This window comes from Myotis myotis, unplaced genomic scaffold, assembly GCF_014108235.1.
Source record: "Myotis myotis isolate mMyoMyo1 unplaced genomic scaffold, mMyoMyo1.p scaffold_m19_p_5, whole genome shotgun sequence".
Taxonomy (NCBI): Eukaryota; Metazoa; Chordata; class Mammalia; order Chiroptera; family Vespertilionidae; genus Myotis; species Myotis myotis.
Window position 1 is genome coordinate 83124458 of NW_023416357.1, and position 17997 is coordinate 83142454.

At 48.3% G+C, this 17997-nt stretch overlaps 2 protein-coding genes and 1 non-coding gene across 4 annotated transcripts; 2 read left to right on the top strand and 1 right to left on the bottom strand.

Moving 5' to 3' along the window:
- Window positions 1–3979: 3979 nt before the first annotated feature.
- On the bottom strand, window positions 3980–5158 carry DNAJC30 (DnaJ heat shock protein family (Hsp40) member C30). Its single transcript, XM_036308327.1, has one exon. The coding sequence runs from the start codon at window positions 5121–5123 to the stop codon at window positions 4443–4445; it is 681 nt and encodes a 226-aa protein (XP_036164220.1). The 5' UTR covers window positions 5124–5158; the 3' UTR covers window positions 3980–4442.
- A 63-nt stretch (window positions 5159–5221) lies between these two features.
- BUD23 (BUD23 rRNA methyltransferase and ribosome maturation factor) lies at window positions 5222–17774 on the top strand. 2 transcript variants are annotated; one of them, XR_004967420.1, is made up of 12 exons: window positions 5222–5379; window positions 5478–5515; window positions 7221–7316; window positions 7403–7485; window positions 7584–7680; window positions 10464–10560; window positions 11363–11413; window positions 12370–12455; window positions 12609–12654; window positions 12824–12882; window positions 17035–17147; window positions 17294–17774. XR_004967420.1 is itself a non-coding variant. In XM_036308324.1 (12 exons), exons 1-12 carry the CDS (start codon window positions 5332–5334, stop codon window positions 17346–17348), a joined length of 852 nt encoding a protein of 283 aa, XP_036164217.1. In that variant the 5' UTR covers window positions 5222–5331; the 3' UTR covers window positions 17349–17774. The 2 variants fall into 2 exon arrangements, 1 of the variants encoding a protein (XP_036164217.1); XM_036308324.1 differs by having other exon boundaries at window positions 17052–17147.
- LOC118657233 lies at window positions 16111–16242 on the top strand. The gene has a single exon (XR_004967945.1).
- Window positions 17775–17997: the final 223 nt, after the last annotated feature.

The window sequence follows — 17997 nt, forward strand, 5'->3', positions numbered from 1 at the left end:
TGAGTGGTTCCCAAGAACCAAGGTGGATTAGCTGTGGGCTTATCCCAATTTATATAAAGATTGTACATAAAAGACTGAGTGTAGGAATTGGGGTTATAGCACTCTGCAGAGGGAGGACCTCTGGCTTTGTCTAGGACAGTGATGGCGAACCTATGACACGCGTCAGAGGTGACACGCGAACTCATTTTTTTGGTTGATTTTTCTTTGTTAAATGGCATTTAAATATATAAAATAAATATCAAAAATATAAGTCTTTGTTTTACTATGGTTGCAAATATCAAAAAATTTCTATATGTGACACGGCACCAAAGTTAGGGTTTTTCAAAATGCTGACACGCCGAGCTCAAAAGGTTCGCCATCACTGGTCTGGGACCTTACCACTGCGGTAGACCTCTTCAAAGATTCTTCTTGTCCAACATGAAAATAAGATTTACACTCTGCCTCCCGCATAAAGTGTAAGCTCTTACCTATGCTGTAAACTCAAATGCCTGTGGAGGCCAGGAAAATCACAGAGGTGCAAAGCATTTCATTCCCACAAAGAAATACACCCTCTCCCATCTTTTCCGGAAATGTACAGTCCTTTTAAAAAATTTCTCCTCTTGATATGGGATAGAGATATTTCCCTACTGTGGGCAAAATGGTGAAAGTATTAAGGCCTTGCATACTTTCCCTCTGATGGTGGGAGTGCAGTGAAATGTAGAGAAATATCTTATCTCAAAGGCAGATGTCACAGCTTCTCCCAGGCACTAACGTGGTTATCTGAGCTCAATTGTGGCATAATTTTTTGAGAGAAGTCAGAAATCTAGATTTTCATGCAAAGCCCCATTATGAATGTTGGCTAGTTATTTTAAGACACTATGCCAGCCACAGCCAAACACTGTGTGAACCATGAATCTTGGTCTGTTCTTGGTCATTCTGAAGCAGGCCTTCTTTTGTCTAGTAGCAGTGCCCTCCAGAACTGAAAATATGAATGCTGAAGAAGCAAAGGCAGGATGGGAGGGCCAACCTACCTCAAGACTAGTGAGTGTCAGGACCTCAGGTTCAGATGGCCTTAAGAGAGAGCGGCATGATGGCTAGATGCATAGTGACACTATGACTTCATGATGCATGGTGCACTCTGCACTGGCTTCTTGGGGATGAGTGCAGAGTGTTCTCAGCATATGCAAGTTCATGTAGTCCAAACGCAGGTCCTTAACACAGAGGGACCCTCAGTTCTCTGCTCAACCCCTATGGCTGCCAGGGCTACAAGCATGGCCTGAGGGCAGGCAAGGCCAGCCTTCTCCTAGGATCCTGACCATAGTCGGGTGGCAGTGTGTGATCTCATCATAGGGCGGAGAGCTGGGAGGAGGCAAAGGCCAGGAGAGAGCCCACTTTTCCCATGCACTGAATTCAAGAGAGAGTGAATTCAAGTAGCACCACCACTTACCAGTTGTCCATTCTCTCAGCCTCTCTTCATGGGATCTGGTGACCTTCCAGGAAGCCCAAAGGTCCAAGACACAGTCTCCTACCCTCACGATTTTCCGAAAAGGGAATGTGATGGCCACTCATTTGGGCTCCACCCTTGCTGCCTCAGCCTCAGGCTATTACACACACACACACACACTGTACATATGGTTTTATATGTATGTGGAGTTAATAATGACTAAATGGACAATGCACTGGCTTTAGGCAGGCTATTCTTATACATTTTGGCTCATGCTAGAACCATTATAGTAGGTAAGGTACATCCTGTGAACCAAATGCTTAGAACCTCAGAAGGAAGCAAGAAATCCTACTCTCTCAGCACTGGGATGAGTAAAGGATTTCACCCGGCAACAAATAAAGGGCAACAGAGGGAAAAGCAGTTTGGCTTAGGGGAAATAAAGTCCTGATCAGGTCCAAAGACACTTGCCTAGACATGTACACCTTTGATCCTGTCCTGTCTGAGTCTCCCTGTTTAGGAACTGTGTGCTGCTCACTCAACTTTGTACTATACTTGCAACCTTATTCCCACCCCATAAGCATAGCCTGGGACAAGCTGGGCCCCTCTTGTCCATCTCCTGTCAAAAATGGACTAAAGCTGAGCATGTCTGAGCTGTCCTCTACGATCAGGAATTGGGGAACAGTGCCTAGAAGGCAGCTAATGTCCTCAGCCTGGTTCAGCCTCTTCTCCTCAAGGTAGGAAGGGAGAAATGTTACTATGGGGACAAGATAACATTGGAGGGGCCCTCAAAAAGCCTCCCACACATCTCTCCTTCCATGAAAAGCTCAGACTCAGTTTAGGGAGGGTAGGGAGTGGGGTCTTACGGAGTTCAAACCTGGCCTAAAAATCCCTGAGGCAAGCAGAATGGCACTCTAGTTACAGGCCTAAGGAGAAACTGAGTTAGATGGTTAAAAATTTTATTGACTACCCTGCATGAAATATATATTCTGGAATGTTCCAAAAGTTTCATATTGCCTGAACACCCCCCCCCCCCCCACACACACACCTGAAACCTCCTTGAGCTTTTTATCTATGTATTTCCATGTTCTGGGGCCCCAGGAAATGTTCTGGATTGTGATCTTCACAGAAAGAAAACAAACTTGAAAGGTCTATGTCAAGGAGCCCATGCAAAAGGTCCCAGCTGTTACAGACCACTAGTGCTTTCACAAACAAGGCCCAAAAGAACTCCAACTCCTTCTGATAGAATCTTGCCCAAAGGACGCTGTTATGCCCCAACTCTTTGGTTGGGAATCACTAGTTTCTGCATATTTTACTAAGCTTCACTTATTGTAGTTTATATTTCAAAAAGAACACTCAGCTGGCGCCATTTTGGGGCTCAGCCCACCTGGTTTTCCAGATTGACCTAATAAATTCACAACTCTTTACCAAAAAAAGAGAACACTCTCCCTCTTGTTTTTCAAATATGAAACATAATAACATTAAATGTTCTTTTTCAAAGTACGTATGCCCCACCCCCAGATCAAGGCTCACTGAGCACAGTGGGCCTGAATCAGGGTGGGCTCAAATCTTTACTACTGAACCGTGTGTGGTCACTGCAAAGCCATGATTAAGGGCTTGTCCCCCGACATCTAAGGCTAGAGAGAATCGGAGAGCCCAAGGTGAACTAGCTATGGTTTGATCCCAATTTATACAAGGATTTCACACAGGAACTGGTATTACTATACCAAAGCACCTCTGGCTTTGTTTAGACTCTAGACTTAGGCCTGTGCCCTTGTGGTAGATCTCTTGCAAAGGTTTTCCTATCCCACAGCTTTACACGCAGCCCCAGTGCGTCAATCTCCGAGCACTGACAATCGCACAGCCATGCACTCCCCATGTGCAGTGACTCAGGGGTGAGAGCCTGACTACCACTGCTCTAGCCAAGTGAGGACTGACCAAGGGCTGAGCACAAATTAGAAGCGGAAAAAAGCCTCAGGCAGTTCTAAACCAGGGGTTTCCACCACAGGCCTCCTCGTCCTCAGCAGTCCCACCAACTCCGCACTCCCAAAATTCCCCACAGCCTCAAGCAACCATGTTTCCGGGACTTGGCCTGCACCGCCTGCAATAAGCACTCAAGACAAACAGGAGGGGCCACACTGAGAGGAGCTGTTTCTGGGAGAGGACTGGCTGCACTGTTGGGGACAGGGCCAGCTGGTACAGGGATAACCAGGCGACAGGTCCACTATCCCAGGGATAAACCTGACTCTACTAGCATGTTTTAACCATTGAGCCCATTCCAACTGTGGACAATAAAAGTGTGACAAACCTCAAGAGAGCAAATGGTTTGCTCCCTGCCGTCATGTCCACAGAGTAACTTTCTTCAAGGTCATATGGTAAGTATGGGCTCAGGAACACTCATTCTTTATGCTCCACGACCTTGCCTTTCCCGACTCCCTCATGCCAGCAGCCGAAGGGGGAGAGGGGTTTGGGGCTGACCATCGCAAGGTTTCTATATATCACATGTGTAGCCTGTGTCGGGTCTCACCTGTGGCTTGGGGAACTCACAGAAAGACAAGGTTACACACCTCAGAATTTTTCTTTTGGCCGCTAACAACTGGCCACATTGCACGTTTCAAGGTTACAGAGCTCCATGGCACAAACACGGGGCCGGAGCAGACATTTCTTTGCTCAGAGCTCGACAATAAAGCCAGAGCCCAGTGTTCCAGAAGTTGACAACCTCCGGAAGGCAACCCCTGGAAGCAGGCACCCAGGGGACTCCAGGAAACTCTTCACTCTCCGGCCTTCAGGGCTGTCCACATAGGGGTCTCCTTCTCGGGCACCGAAAAGCCTCCTTTTCCTGGACCGCAGGGAAGAGGAGGTGCGGGTCAGAGGCCAAGCTGGGCGAGCGGGGAAGCGAAGGGGGAGAGCGGTTCCTTCGGACCCCAGCAGAGGTAGACTGTGGAAAGCGAAGGGTTCAAGACGGGAAAGGCCGTTTTCTGGGGTCGGGCTGGGGGGCTGCTCCCCTCGCCTTCTCCCGCGATTAAGAACGAATGCCTATGACGATGAAGACGGCGAGGAGAAAGACGACTAAAGTCGTGTCTCGGATCTCGTCCCAGCCCAAGCCCTTCTTGGCCCGATCCTCCTGCTGCTTGCGCAGGGCCTCCCGCCGGGCCCGCAGGCGGCGCTCCCGCTCCAGCTGCTCCCCGTAGTGCGCCTGGTAGAAGGCGTCGAAGTTGAACATCGTGCGGCCGGCCCCCGGCGCGGCCTGACCCGAGCTGTGGGCGCGAGAGGCGGGCGACGGGGTGCGGGCCGGGCCGGAGTCCGCGGAGGGCGCCGCGGAGGGCCGGACGCCAGGTCCGCGCAGGTCCATGTCGCTGAGCAGGCCGCGGTCATACTTGCGGCGCAGGGTGGCGCTGCCCAGCACCACGTAGGCCTGGGAGATACGCGTGAAGCGCTCGGCGGCCTCGGCGCTCCCCGCGTTGCGGTCCGGGTGGTAGAGGAAGCTTTGCCGGTAGTAGGCGGCCTTGATTTGCGCCTGCGTCGCCGTGGGCGGGACGCCGAGCAGCTCATACAGCGCCGTGCGCGAGTACGGGCCGTCGCCCCGGGAGTAAGTCCTCGCTTCTAAGCCGTGGCAGGACACCCGGCTTTGCGGGGGCCCCCGACCCCGCCACAAGCTCCACAGTAACAAGCGCGGCCACCTTGGATCGTGTCGCGCTGCCATCTTGCATGGGTCTGGAGGGCGGTGCAAAGGTCACCTGGCCAATGGGAGGCCCGCGTTGTTCGCCGAGCGTCATCCTGGTAGCCAATCGCGTAGAAGAGGAGGCGGGGAGAGGAGTGGAGCATGCGTATTGCGGGGCAGGCGCGGCGCTGATGCTCTACACTCCGGACTCGGGAGCCCCCAGCAGCGGTCGTGCGGTGGTGGCGTGGGTATGGCGTGTCGTGGGCGCCGACCGGAGCACGGCGGACCCCCGGAGCTGGTGAGCCCTGAAGCCCTCGGGCGCCCTTCTGTCTTAGAGAAGCTCGGCGTTTCGATTTCTCCCCCTTACTACCCTTTTCTCTTTCTCTTTTCCCGCAGTTTTACGACCAGAATGAAGCCCGGAAATACATGCGCAAGTAAGGCAGCCTGGCTATTGCGCGGCGTCGGGGGTGGGGACCCGCAAGTTGCCCTCATTTGGGGCATTGCTTGGAGAACGTGAAGAATTTGGGGCGGTTGGGGTGGGAGGAAGGGACCTGGGTTGATCCCATTTTTTACACTGGCCAAGTCAGCTTTAGTTAAATCTCTGAACCCTCTGGGCCTCAGTTACCGCAGCATTAATACGGGAGTGATTTTTATCTGGGTTTTCAGTTTATTGTGGCAACTTGTTTTACACATGTAGTAAAATAGGCAGGAGGCAGTGGATATGTGTAAGTGGTTAATGCTATTGGGGGAAAGGAAATGTTCATAAATGTTTACTGGGTGTCCCTATTTGCATAACCTCGCTAAATCCTCTCGACAGCTGTTGGTGTAGTATCTGAATTTCATGGAGGGTAGTTATTTCTGTAACTAGGTGAAGGCTAGAACAGACTTCCAGACCTGTCCTTTCTGATAAACCAGCCTGTAGAAGAGTCCGCAGATACCTGATCTTGGGAAAGCCAGATATAATATAGACCTATTCTGTGCTACGGTAACCCGTAGCCATCAGTGTCTGAATTACTTAGCATGAAGAAAATATAAAATATTTTATTGATCATTTTTATGTTGATTACGTGTTGAAATAATTTGAGCATGTTGGGTTAACATGTTAAGCGCCCTGTCAGTCACTGGTGACTGACACTATACTTTCCCTCCGGAAGACAGAACAGGCTGGGCGCTTAACGTGTTAAAATTATTAGGTACATTGGATTTGGTTAATTATTAGTTAATTTTACATATTTAATTTCATTTTAACTGTGGCCACTGGAAAGTCATGTGGCTTGTATTATGATTCTCCTGGACAGCACTGCTGTAGATTTTTGTTGTGATTCTTGATCCTGATATCTGAGAGTCACTATGGTGGATAATTCTTCCAGAAAACTGGTTCTCTCTTTTTTTAAAAAAAAATATTTTTTCATTGATTTCAGAGAGGAAGGGAGAGAGAGAGAGAAACATTAATGATGAGAGAGAATCATTGATTGGCCGCCTCCTGCGTGCCGACCACTGGGGATCAAGCCTGCAACCCAGGCATGTGCCCTGATGGGAATTGAACCCATGACCTCCTGATTCATAGGTCGATGCTCAACCACTGAGTCACGCCAGCCGAGCCAAAAAACTTGTTCTTAAATAAAACTACATCAAAGCCTGATAGATTTGAAAATACCCAATGGTTGGTCATTAGTTAAGTGATTTGTTCCCTTTAGCTTTGCATCAGGTGCAGTTATAATTTGTGCCACAACAAAATAACATGTTGCTGTTATTGGGGTTACTTTTAAATAGTTGTAATTGAGCCCTGTCCAGTTTGGCTCAATGGATAGAGCATTGGCCTGCAGACTGCAGGGTCCCAGGTTCGATTCCTGGTCAGTGCACATGCCTGGGTTTCGGGCTCCATCCCCAGTAGGGGGTGTGGTGTGTAGGAGGCAGCCGATCAATGATTCTCTCTCATCATTGATGTTTCTCTCTCTCTCCCCTTCTCCTTTCTTCTCTGAAATCAATAAAAAAAATATATATTAAATAGTTGTAGTTGAGTTTGTTGACCAGGAAAGAGCACCTTGTTCTTTTTTCCTAGAAGATCTTGGGTTTTTTTGGTCTGGGTACAGTTTTAGCTCAGAACCTTACCACTTGTTTCTATTTCTGCCTTCCTAGCTCTAGGATGATTGATGTGCAGACCAAGATGACTGGGCGAGCATTGGAGCTCCTTGATCTGCCTGATGAGAAGCCCTGTTTCCTGTTGGATATTGGGTGAGATCCTGGGGCCCAGTCAGATTCCCCAGGTTGTGGGGCATCTTTGCTACTCACACTGTTGAGTCCCTGCTTGTGTCTTCCAGCTGCGGTACTGGGCTGAGTGGAGATTATCTCTCTGATGAGGGGCACTATTGGGTGGGCATCGACATCAGCCTTGCCATGCTGGGTAAGTATGTTCTGTTTAGCACTGGGGTGGCTACCCTCACGAGTGTGGAGCAGCTATGCATATTGTCTGTTTCCCTCACTTGCTCTTCTGCGATGCAGATGCAGCTTTGGACCGAGAAGCACAAGGAGACCTACTTCTGGGGGACATGGGCCAGGGCATTCCCTTCAAACCAGGCTCCTTTGATGGTTGTATCAGGTAAGAGTCTTCATGCTTTGCTCTTCGTTCTGCAGACCTGCTTCCCACACCTGGCTGTGCAGCAGAGTCACGTGGGAAACTGAAAATTATACATCCTGTGTGATTTTTAGGTTAATAAGGTTAGAGCAAGGCCCCAAAATAGGTATTTTTTGTATTTCAAAACTATCTACTGTGATTCTCTTGCACTGCCAGAGGTTCAGGCACCTCTGATACAGTTTCTCTGTCTGCTTTGATTGTGTGGTAGGAGAAGGGTGGTCTTCTGGGCCACTAGCAGTCATCGTGGAGGCTTGGTGGCCATCTTGGGGGGGCCTGGTGGGCAAGCATGTCAAATCAAAGGCTAACAAGGGCCAAATAAGATTTAAGTTTTATGTGGGCCGCAATAAAAAAAAAGCTTCAATTTTCATGGAAACGTAGGTTTATTTCCATAGAGACATGCTGAATACAAAGGGCTGAAATAAATGAGTAATCATTAACACAAACTAATAGAACATTTTAATAAAAATTAATATTTTTTTCTTGAACATTAACTTACCAGACACTGAATAACTGCACAAATTGATAAACGTGGCGCAAATAAACCTATTTTTCTTGTTCTCTGAAAGCGAAATATTTCCTGTTGCGCACACCAAACAAGTCAGTACAAGACTAATGACATGACAATCAGCTGCTAAAATATTCGCTGCTAGTATTAGTGGAGAGAAATGGTGCGCCCACGAGTAAGGCATGTAAGGGAAATGAATGCAACACGATTATAGTAGTCATTAGCGAACGTTGTATTTCGTTATTAATAACTAGAGGCCAAGTGCATGCAATTCATGCACTCTGGGGCAGGGGGGAGTCCTTCAGCCTGGCCTGCACCCTCTCGCAGTCCAGGAGCCCTCGGGGAGCGGGCCTAAATCATCAGTTGGATATCCTTAGTACTGCTGCGGAGGTGGGAGAGGCTTCCGCCACCATTGCTGCACTTGCCAGTCGTGAGCCAGGCTTCTGGCTGAGAGGTGCTCCCCCTGTGGGAGCGCACTGACCACCAGGGGGCAGTTCCTGTGTTGAGTGTCTACCCCCTGGTGGTCAGTGTGTGTCATAGTGATCAGCTGTTCTGCTGTTCAGTCAATTTGCATATTAGCCTTTTATTATATAGGATTATGTATAACAGGATATTGTAAAAATTAAGTTATGAAATTTTTATTAAAATGCATCTTACCAGTATATTGGCTGGGCTGCAAAAATATTCGTGGGCCGCGAGTTTGACATGCTTATTGTACAGGCTGCTGTGGAGTTTGAAAATAAAATTGTCCCTGTCATGGTTAATTAGCTGCTAAAAGATATGGACTGGTTAAACACAAGGCTGAGTGTGGGCTGTGCACTGGGGAGTCATGGGACCACCTGAATTGTGAAGAGAAAAGCACAGGAAAGCCATGGCTGGTGGCTCAGTTGATTGGAATGTCCTGAACCCCAAAAAGTGGCAGGTTTGCCCTAACTAGTTTGCCTCAGTGGATAGGGCATCGGCCTGCGGACTGAAGGGTCCCAGGTTCGATTCCGGTCAAGGGCATGTACCTTAGTTGCGGGCACATCCCCAGTAGGGAGTGTGCAGGAGGCAGCTGATCGATGTTTCTGACTATCCCTCTCCCTTCCTCTCTGTAAAAAATCAATAAAATATATTTAAAAAAACAATAAACCAAAAAACCCCCCCAAAAGTGGCAGGTTCGATCCCCAGTTGTGATGCGTTCAGGAGGCAATCTATTGTTCCTCTCCCTTTTCCTCTTTCTAGAATCAATTTTTTTTAAAAAAAAGCTTTAAAAAGAGCACAGGCAAGCTTTGAGAAAGGAGGGGTTAGGATTGGGTCTTGAAGGGTGGGAGGAATTTGGAAAATCAAGGAGTGTTTCTGAGTGAAGGAATAGAGTCTGAGAGATTTCATAGAAGTTGAGATTATGTAGACTTGGGCCCTAGAAAATTTTTTTGTTATTGTTAATCCTCACTTGATATATTTTTCCATTGATTTTTAGAGAGAGTGGGAGGGAGGGAAGGGAGAGAGAGAGAGAAAGAGAGAAACATCCATGTGAGAGAAGAGACATTGATTGGTGCATGGGCTGGCACTGTAATCACTGAGTCACATTGGCTAGGGCCTGTTTTTTTTTAAAAACTCCATCCTAAGAAGTTGGGGCTTTATTCAGTAGTTCTTTGTTTTAGGAAGATTGTTTAGAAGAAGAGAGGAGAGATAGGTTGTTGAAACAATTGAGGTGGTCCTAAGTGCTGACCTAGGAGAGTGGTGGAGGAAAGTCAAAGCTTGGAGAGGCAGTGGGACACGTCAGCAGGGTTTGTTTGGGCTTCTGTGAATGGGTTGGGCGTTCACAGCACCGAGGAAGGGAATGCCAGAAAGAAGGACATAGTAGCTGCTTGAAAATTTAAGTAGAAGGAACTGGTTTTGGAAGAGTGCGTGAATGGCTTTGTAAGTGCTATAAAACATGTTTCCCTTGATTTTGGAGCAAGGGAGTGTGAAAGGGTAGGTGGCAGAGAGCCTTGATATGATGAGTAATTTTGAACTGAGATACATGTAGAAAAAGGTTGAGAAACTGTTTCTCTGGACTGACTGCAAGGAAGTTAATGCTGACCTTCGGGAAACCCTGTTTGGTCCAGTGTTGTAGAATAGTCACCTGGAGTGGACCTGCACATGCCAAGAAAGGGAGTGGCGGGGCGTTTTACCTGGACATCCAGGGTGTGTGGTATATGAGTCCTGACGAGGCAGGGTGTGCTGGCCACTTGCCTGACTAGGTCCCTTCCTGTTTCAGCATTTCTGCTGTGCAGTGGCTCTGTAATGCTAACAAGAAGTCAGACATTCCCGCCAAGCGCCTGTACTGCTTTTTTTCTTCTCTTTATTCTGTGCTGGTGAGTATAAGATCTCCCCATCTGGCTGGCCGCCTATCCCTCCCTTGCCCTGCAGGTAGAGTGATGAAGTGGAGTCCCATGGCAGGGCTGTTCAGGTGGGACTGCATGGGGTGGCAGAACCTTTTTGTGATCCGCAGCCTGAACAGAGAATTCAGTGGGCTAACACTCCCTAATGAAATGCAAAAGGTGCTGATGTCAAAATATGAGACAAGTTAGAATTCCTGTGTCCACTGTGCTGAATTTTCATCAGAAGTTGGTTTGGGGACATAGACTTCACAGAATGAGGACAGGGACATCGTGTCCAGGACACACAAGGCATATCTTTCAGAGTGCCCACATCCTTCAACTCCCACCCCTTGCTCCTCCCTCTGCTGATGCTCAGATGGGGAGCAGGGTGGTGTTTGCCTCTCTGCTGAGATGCTCTTCCCTCGTATGTTTGAATGACCAGCTCCCCCATATATTCAGGTCTCTGCTCAAGTGTCCCTCTAAGAGAGGCCTTCCTTGAACCAAATGTAAACTCATTAGTCTCTTGTCACTCACAATCCCTTTGTCCTCCTAAGTTATTTTTCTTTTTGGCTCTTAATCACTACTGTAAATTTAGCTTGCTTCCTCTGCTAAAAAGTGAGCTCCAAAATTTCAGAGGAGAGGCGCTCTCTTTTGTTCATAGCTGTAACCTCAGCCCTAAGAACAGTGCCTTGCGCATAATGGGAACTCAGATGTCAGTGAATAAGGAAGGGAGGAGTGTCTGGGTCCTGACCCCATGGGATACTTGTAAGACAGTGATTGTTTCTGTTTCTTGCAGGTCCGTGGAGCCCGAGCTGTTCTGCAGCTATACCCTGAGAACTCGGAGCAGGTGAGCCTCTTGGCTACTAGAGGTGCAGGGAGGTGGGAGGGGCCCAGAACAGGTAAACTGTTCCTATCCTGCTCCTCACTCACCTGCCCTCCTACCGTTGGGAAGTGACAGAATAGGATCCTTATGCTGGTTGGTGGGAAAAGGAGAGAATGAGTATCTGAGAGTGGTTCCTGTGGCTCCTGATGACATGTTTTATGATCTGATATCCCAAGGAGGAGTGGTGGGTGTGGAGTAGGGTTAATGTGATATATTAACTGATTTCCATAACCAAATATATAAATAGGGGTGGGGGACTGAGAGAACATCAGCAGTTGTCTGTTCTAAGGAGTGTAATGCAATATGAAGGAGGAATGAGGAGGTTGGAGTTACCGACCTTGAAAGACAAGTTGTGCCCTGGCCGGTTTGGCTCAGTGGATGGAACGTCGGCCTGCGGACTCAAGGGTCTCGGGTTTGATTCCGGTCAAGGGCATGTACCTTGGCTGTGGGCACATCCCCAGTGGGGGGTGTTCAGGAGGCAGCTGATCGATGCTTCTCTCTCATCGATGTCTCTGACTCTCTATCCCTCTCCCTTCCTCTCTGTAAGAAATCAATAAAATATATTTAAAAAGAAAGAAAGACAAGTTGTGAGCTGTCCCTGACTAATACCATGAATGAGTCTGCCCCCAGTATTGGCCATTCATTTCCTGAGATTTGAGTGGGTAGATGGTTCCCTGGGCTACAAAGTGAGACTTGCTTGTTCTGTAATTCCATTGAGGGGGCTGTATGCCATGGCTGGTTCTAGCCTGCACTTTCCTCTGTGTGCCTTTTGGGGACTCCGAATTGGGAACAGTCTAATAAAGAAGACCTTTAGTTCTCCCAGGCACTGTCCGTCCTGGAACCAGACTGGCTTAAGAGGAGTGAAAGAAAGCAGTGTGCCCCCCCAGCTTCTCTCTGATTCACCAATGTTCTCTCCGCAGCTGGAGCTAATTACGACCCAGGCCATCAGGGCTGGTTTCACTGGTGGTGTGGTGGTGGACTACCCCAACAGCGCCAAAGCAAAGAAGTGAGTGCTGCGGGCCATGTGCTGCTGGTGCTGCTGGGTAGAGGCTGGTGGTGTGGACCAGAGTAGTAGTGCAGGAGGCACTGCTGGAAGGGAAGGTGAGGACTTGACTTACACTGCAAGGCTTTATGAGTCCTTGAACTTTTCTTGTTTTAGGTTCTACCTCTGTTTGTTTTCTGGGCCATCAACCTTTCTGCCAAAGGTGAGGGACCCTGAGTTTTTGGGTGTGTGTCTTTTGGGTTCCCTTCTTGTGAGGCTGGGCCTAGTACCTGTGGAAAGGGCTTAGGCTTGGTGGGTGCCCAGGCCTTTCAGGGTAGGGCAGATGGGTTTAGAGATCTCCAGAATCTCTAAAAGCACTTTGGTTCCTACAGGGCCTAAATGAAATTAAGGAAGAAGAGGAGGCAAAGGAATCCACATTCACGAGCAAGAGGTAAAGCGAACTGTAGGTGAACCTGCCTAAGGTTCAGGAAGTTACTGCCGCTAGGTTTCTTAGACATGGCAGAGGAAGCTGGAGGTGGCAAGACCACTCCATTTTTCTCTGCTTTCACCAAGTTCCGGGCTCAGATGTGACAGTGACACCAAGGTGGTAATAGAACCAGGAACCCCTTGTTCCAGTGCCTGCTACTGTCTAAGGCTGGGATGTCTGTAAGCAGCTTTGCAGCCTTACTCTCTGCCTTTCCTCTTGCCATGCCTGACAGGCTGTCCCCTCCTTCCCTAGGCTGCCTCCGCCACCTCTGTCCTGGCCCCCATCCCCTCTTGGCCCCTGTGACTATCCTTTCTCTGCATCCTCATCCTTACTCTCCTGGGCTATTTGCATCAGTTCACAAACATGCTACACAATTTCTCATGTCTTCTAAGAGATTATCCCTTTACTTCTTAACAACTCCAAGCTGCCACCCTGTTTGTTTGCTTCCCTTTATATCACAAAACTCCTCATATCTGCCTCTTGCTTTCTCCCCTACCATTCTCTCAGTCCTCTTCTCTGGCTTACGCTTCTGTCTCATCACAAATTGCTCTTGTCAAGGCCACCACCAACCTGTCTTGCCAAATGTATGGTCACTTCTGTTTTTCCCCCGACTTTATCCTTATTTTTTTTTTTTCATTAATCCTCAACCCAAGGATATTTTCCATTGATTTTTAGAGAGAGTGGAAAGGAGAAGGGGGGTGGAGGGGAGGGGGAGAAAGAGAGAGAGAAACAGAAACATTGATGTGAGTCACATTGATTGGTTGCCTCTCCCACATAAGCCCTGCCCAGAGCTGGGGATAGAACATGCATCCCAGGTATGCGCCCTTGACTGGAAATTGAACCCTTAACACTTTGGTGTGTGGGCTGACACTAACCACTGAGAACACTGGCCAGGCCTTTATCCTATCTTAACTTGCCTGCTCAATAGGACCTGACTCAGCCCATTACTGTCTTAACACTTTCCTTACTTGGCCTCCCACTCACTATCATGGTTTTCTCTTAACCTTACTGGTTGTTCCTTCTCAGTTTACTCTGCTGGCCCCTCTTCTAGAGCAGCGGTCGCCAATTGGTGGTCCAAAAGGTTGGCGACCGCTGTTCTAGAGCACTCGGGGGCCCAACCTGGACCCCTTCTCTCTCTGCACGGCCTTAAACACCAAGTACAGGTTTATAACTCCCAGATTTATATCCTTGGCTTCAATTCCACCTCTGATTGCCAGCCCGCCTTCTAAGTATCCATACCTAAACTTCCCACCCTGTCCATACCTGAACTTCCCACAGATGTCTCGAACAAAACAGAGCTCTGGGTTTGCACCCCCAGACTTCCTTTGTCCATTCTTTACCATTCTCACTTATTCTTATCTTCCTTACCTCTCATAGCCAATCGTCCGTCTGCAAGTCCTGCACCCTTCTTCTCAATGTATATCCCAATTCCAGCCCTTTCCCCACTCCCACCTGGTCTTAGGTCACCACCAGTCTTGCCTGGATTACTGAAAGCAGCTCCATGTGTCTCTGCTTTTAGTATTTGTTTCTTTCCATTTACCTCTGCGCAGCAGCAAGACTGATTCTTTCCTTTTTCTTTGTTAAAAAAAAATCTTGCCATTTTTCTTTTCCTTATCTTTAGTTCAGTTCTCCTTACCTTTATTTTCCTTAACACCTTTTTTTTTTTTTTTTTTTTAGTATATTTTATTGATTTTTACAGAGAGGAAGGGAGAGGGACAGAGAGTTAGAAACATCGTTGAGAGAGAAACATCGATCGGCTGCCTCCTGCACACCCCACACTGGGGATGTGCCCGCAACCAAGGCACATGCCCCTGACTGGAATTGAACCTTGGACCCTTCAGTCCACAGGCTGATGCTCTATCCACTGAGCCAAACCAGTCAGGGCTTCCTTAACACCTTTAACTGCTCTAAATCTTGGCTATTTGTATCCCCAACTAGAATGAAAACTTGGTGGAGACTGGTATTATGTGCCTGCCATCAGAAGAGTATCTTGTTAAAGATGTTCAATATTTGTTGAACACATAATTACAAGATAGTGAAGGAGTTATTTCTTAGTTCTGGTTGATATGGGTGGAAGGTGTTAAGACTTTGAAGACATTTAAGAGGAAAAATGGGCAGAGAATTGAATGAGTTTAGAAGGCTCACCGGTAGTGAAAATCATGATTGTACTTTGTGTCCAACACAGATTTATGCTGTCTGATCGCTTGTCCCTCAGTAGTCATCTCTCTTAGCTTCCTTTCTCAGCCCATTCCCCATGGGGACTTAGCTCTTCTAGATGTTTTCTGCTCTAGGGCACCTACCACTTGCCCCCAGTGAGTGATCCCATTTCCTGCTTCACAGAGGAAGTACAAGCTGTTAACTCCTTCCATCCATCTTAGGATCCCTCTTGTCCTCACACCGGTGTTTATAGACTATATGTCCTAACTGTAAACTTGGGTAAGTTTTGTGACCTGAGCGTCCATTTTTCTATTTAAAAAGGGGGGGATATTGCCACCCTCTTGGGCAGTGTGTTGTGTAGAGAGCATGTTTGTTCAGGACTCAGCACAGTGCCTGGCACAGACACCTTGTCTCTCCTAGTTCTGCAGGCTCTCACTCTTCCCTTCAGAGTCCCCAGATTGCCTATTAGAAGTATTATTGGGATTCTCCCATTACTATCACTTCTCTCTAATCACATTCTGGCCACTTATAAATAGGTGAGTTTAAAAGTTTTTAAAATCTTTACTTAGCCCTGGCTGGTGTTGCTCAGTGGTCAGAGCATCGACCTGCTCACCAAAGGGTCGCAGGTTCTATTCTCAGTTAAGGGCATGTACCTTGGTTGCAGGCTCGATCCCCAGCCCTGGTTGGGTGCATGTGGGAGGCTGCCAATATGTGTGGCTCTCTCACATCAATGTTTCTTTTCCCCACACCCCCCACAACCCCACCCCCTTCCACTCTCTAAAAAATCAATGGAAAGAATATCCTTGGGTGAGGATTAACAAAACAAAAAAACTTTACCTAATTTATACATTTCTTTTGCATCAGTATTGTTCCACTCGTGCATTCCTTAATTCTTGCTATCTGGCCTCCACCCTACCAGGAAATGGTCACTTAAATGGCAAGCATCCTTGCTTGGTTTGGGTTATGCTGGAAACAGTGTAATCCCAACTGCCAGGTGGGGCAGTGGTTAGGGAGCCCAGGCTGTTCCGTTCTCAAGGCCTCTTTTCCCTGGGGCTGCAGGGGGTTTCCTTTCTCCTCAGCCAGGGCTGGAGGCCAAGATCAACCCTTGAGGGTTATTGTCAGGGCTGTCACGAGCTGGGCAGCCTTGTTTTCCTACTTCAGACATTTATTGCTGGGAGCCCCTATCTGATGGGGTATGCTGACCTCACCACCAGACTAGGGCCTTAAGGGGCAGCAGTGGACATTGGGCCTCTGACTTTCTATGGATATTGCTAGGCTCTTATGAACCAATCCTGGCCCAGGTTGCCCAAAAAGTAGCCTTGCCCCCTGCCTGCTCCCTAAGCAGGATGTGTGCAGACCCAGTAATTGGTCACCTACTGCAGATATGCCTGCAAGTGAGTGGGGCCTTGCACCTTCTGCCCTCCTATATAAATTGCTTTTGACCCCAGTGGATGGTACCAGGATGGAGGTGGTGGTGGAGGGGGGTGGTTCAAAGATGCAACTTTTATTGTAGAACTAGAAGCCTGGTGCACAAAAGTTTGTGCACTCAGGGGGGTCCCTCAGCCTGGCCTGTGCCCTCTTGCAGACCAGGAATTCTTGGGGGATGTCCAACTGATGGCTTAGGCCCGATCCCACGGGGAGCGGGCCTAACCCTCAGTTTGGCCTCCCTCTGTGGGAGGCGATTGGCAGGGCAGTCAGGGGAACGGCACCGGCCAGTGAACGGCCAGCACCCCCCAACCCCCATTGCCATCTCTTCCCTCTGCCTGCTAGCACCTGCCTTGGCTGGCCTGGCTCCGCCCACCCACTGACTGGTTGTTCTGCTGTTCAGTCAATTTGCATATTAGGCTTTTATTATATAGGATGGGCATCTAAGGCCCCTAACTCAAAGGAAGTTCACCATTTTTTCCTGCCTGGATTAACTTGGGTGCCAGTCAGGCTGTTCCATCCATCATTTCACAGCCGTGTCTCTGGCACAGGGTCCCATACAGGATTGCACGGAGCGGGGTGGTGAGGAAGATGAAGACCCGGGAGTGGGTGCTGGAGAAGAAAGAGCGCCGTAGACGCCAGGGCAAGTGAGTACCTGGGCCAGGGGTAGGCTGCTGCAGATAAAGGGAGGTCTTGACCGGTAAAGGCTCACCTACACTTGAAGGGGTCCCAAGAGTACTTTGTTCTTTCTTCTGAAACTCTTCTATTCTTCCTGCCCGTTATTTCTTCACAGGGAAGTCAGACCTGACACTCAGTACACCGGCCACAAGCGCAAGCCCTACTTCTAAGCTGTTAGCTGCATTGAATGGTGGGACAGCTTGGGGTCCACACAGTTATGAGCTGTGCCATCCAGCTCAGGCACTGCCTCTGGAAAGTTTTATATATTGAAGTATCTACTCCATCAGCTGACAAAAGAGTGTCTAGAAAAGTTCTAATAGCCCTAACCAACATTGCTCAGTGGTTAGAGCGGCCTGCACACCAAAAGGTCACGGGTTCGCTCCCCGCCCCTGGTTGGGGTGTGTGCAGGAGGCAGCCAATTGATGTGTCTCTCTCACATCGATGTTTCTCCCTCCCATTGTCTTTGAAGAAGCAATGGAAAAAATATCCTCAGGTGAGGATTAACAACAGCAAAAAAAATCTAATACTATTTTCTTCATTAAAGTTCTAACGGCATCTTATTTTGTTGTAAAAGTAATAAACCACTTTCTATGGAACTCTGGCATTTTCCAGCTCTATGGTCCTAAACAAATTTAAGTTCCTCGGTGGTGGTAGCTACCACTCGATTCCACGGGTCCAAATTAGAACTTAAGAGTGCTTTTATACACTTAAAGGAATAGGTAGGTTTCTTTAATTTAGGCAAACTTGGGAAGGACGGACAGGATGAAATGCATCCAAAGTACCTATTGGCCTGAGGGAGGAGGCTGGGGTCATTTGCCT

Bases quoted from the DNA above. Each gene is read 5' to 3' on its own strand.
- DNAJC30 (XM_036308327.1), bottom strand. From the start codon at position 5,123: ATGGCAGCGCGACACGATCCAAGGTGGCCGCGCTTGTTACTGTGGAGC.
- BUD23 (XM_036308324.1), top strand. From the start codon at position 5,332: ATGGCGTGTCGTGGGCGCCGACCGGAGCACGGCGGACCCCCGGAGCTG. The intron at 5,380-5,477 runs GTGAGCCCTGAA...CTTTTCCCGCAG, and splicing joins ACGGCGGACCCCCGGAGCTG to TTTTACGACCAGAATGAAGC. The intron at 7,486-7,583 runs GTAAGTATGTTC...TCTGCGATGCAG, and splicing joins CATCAGCCTTGCCATGCTGG to ATGCAGCTTTGGACCGAGAA.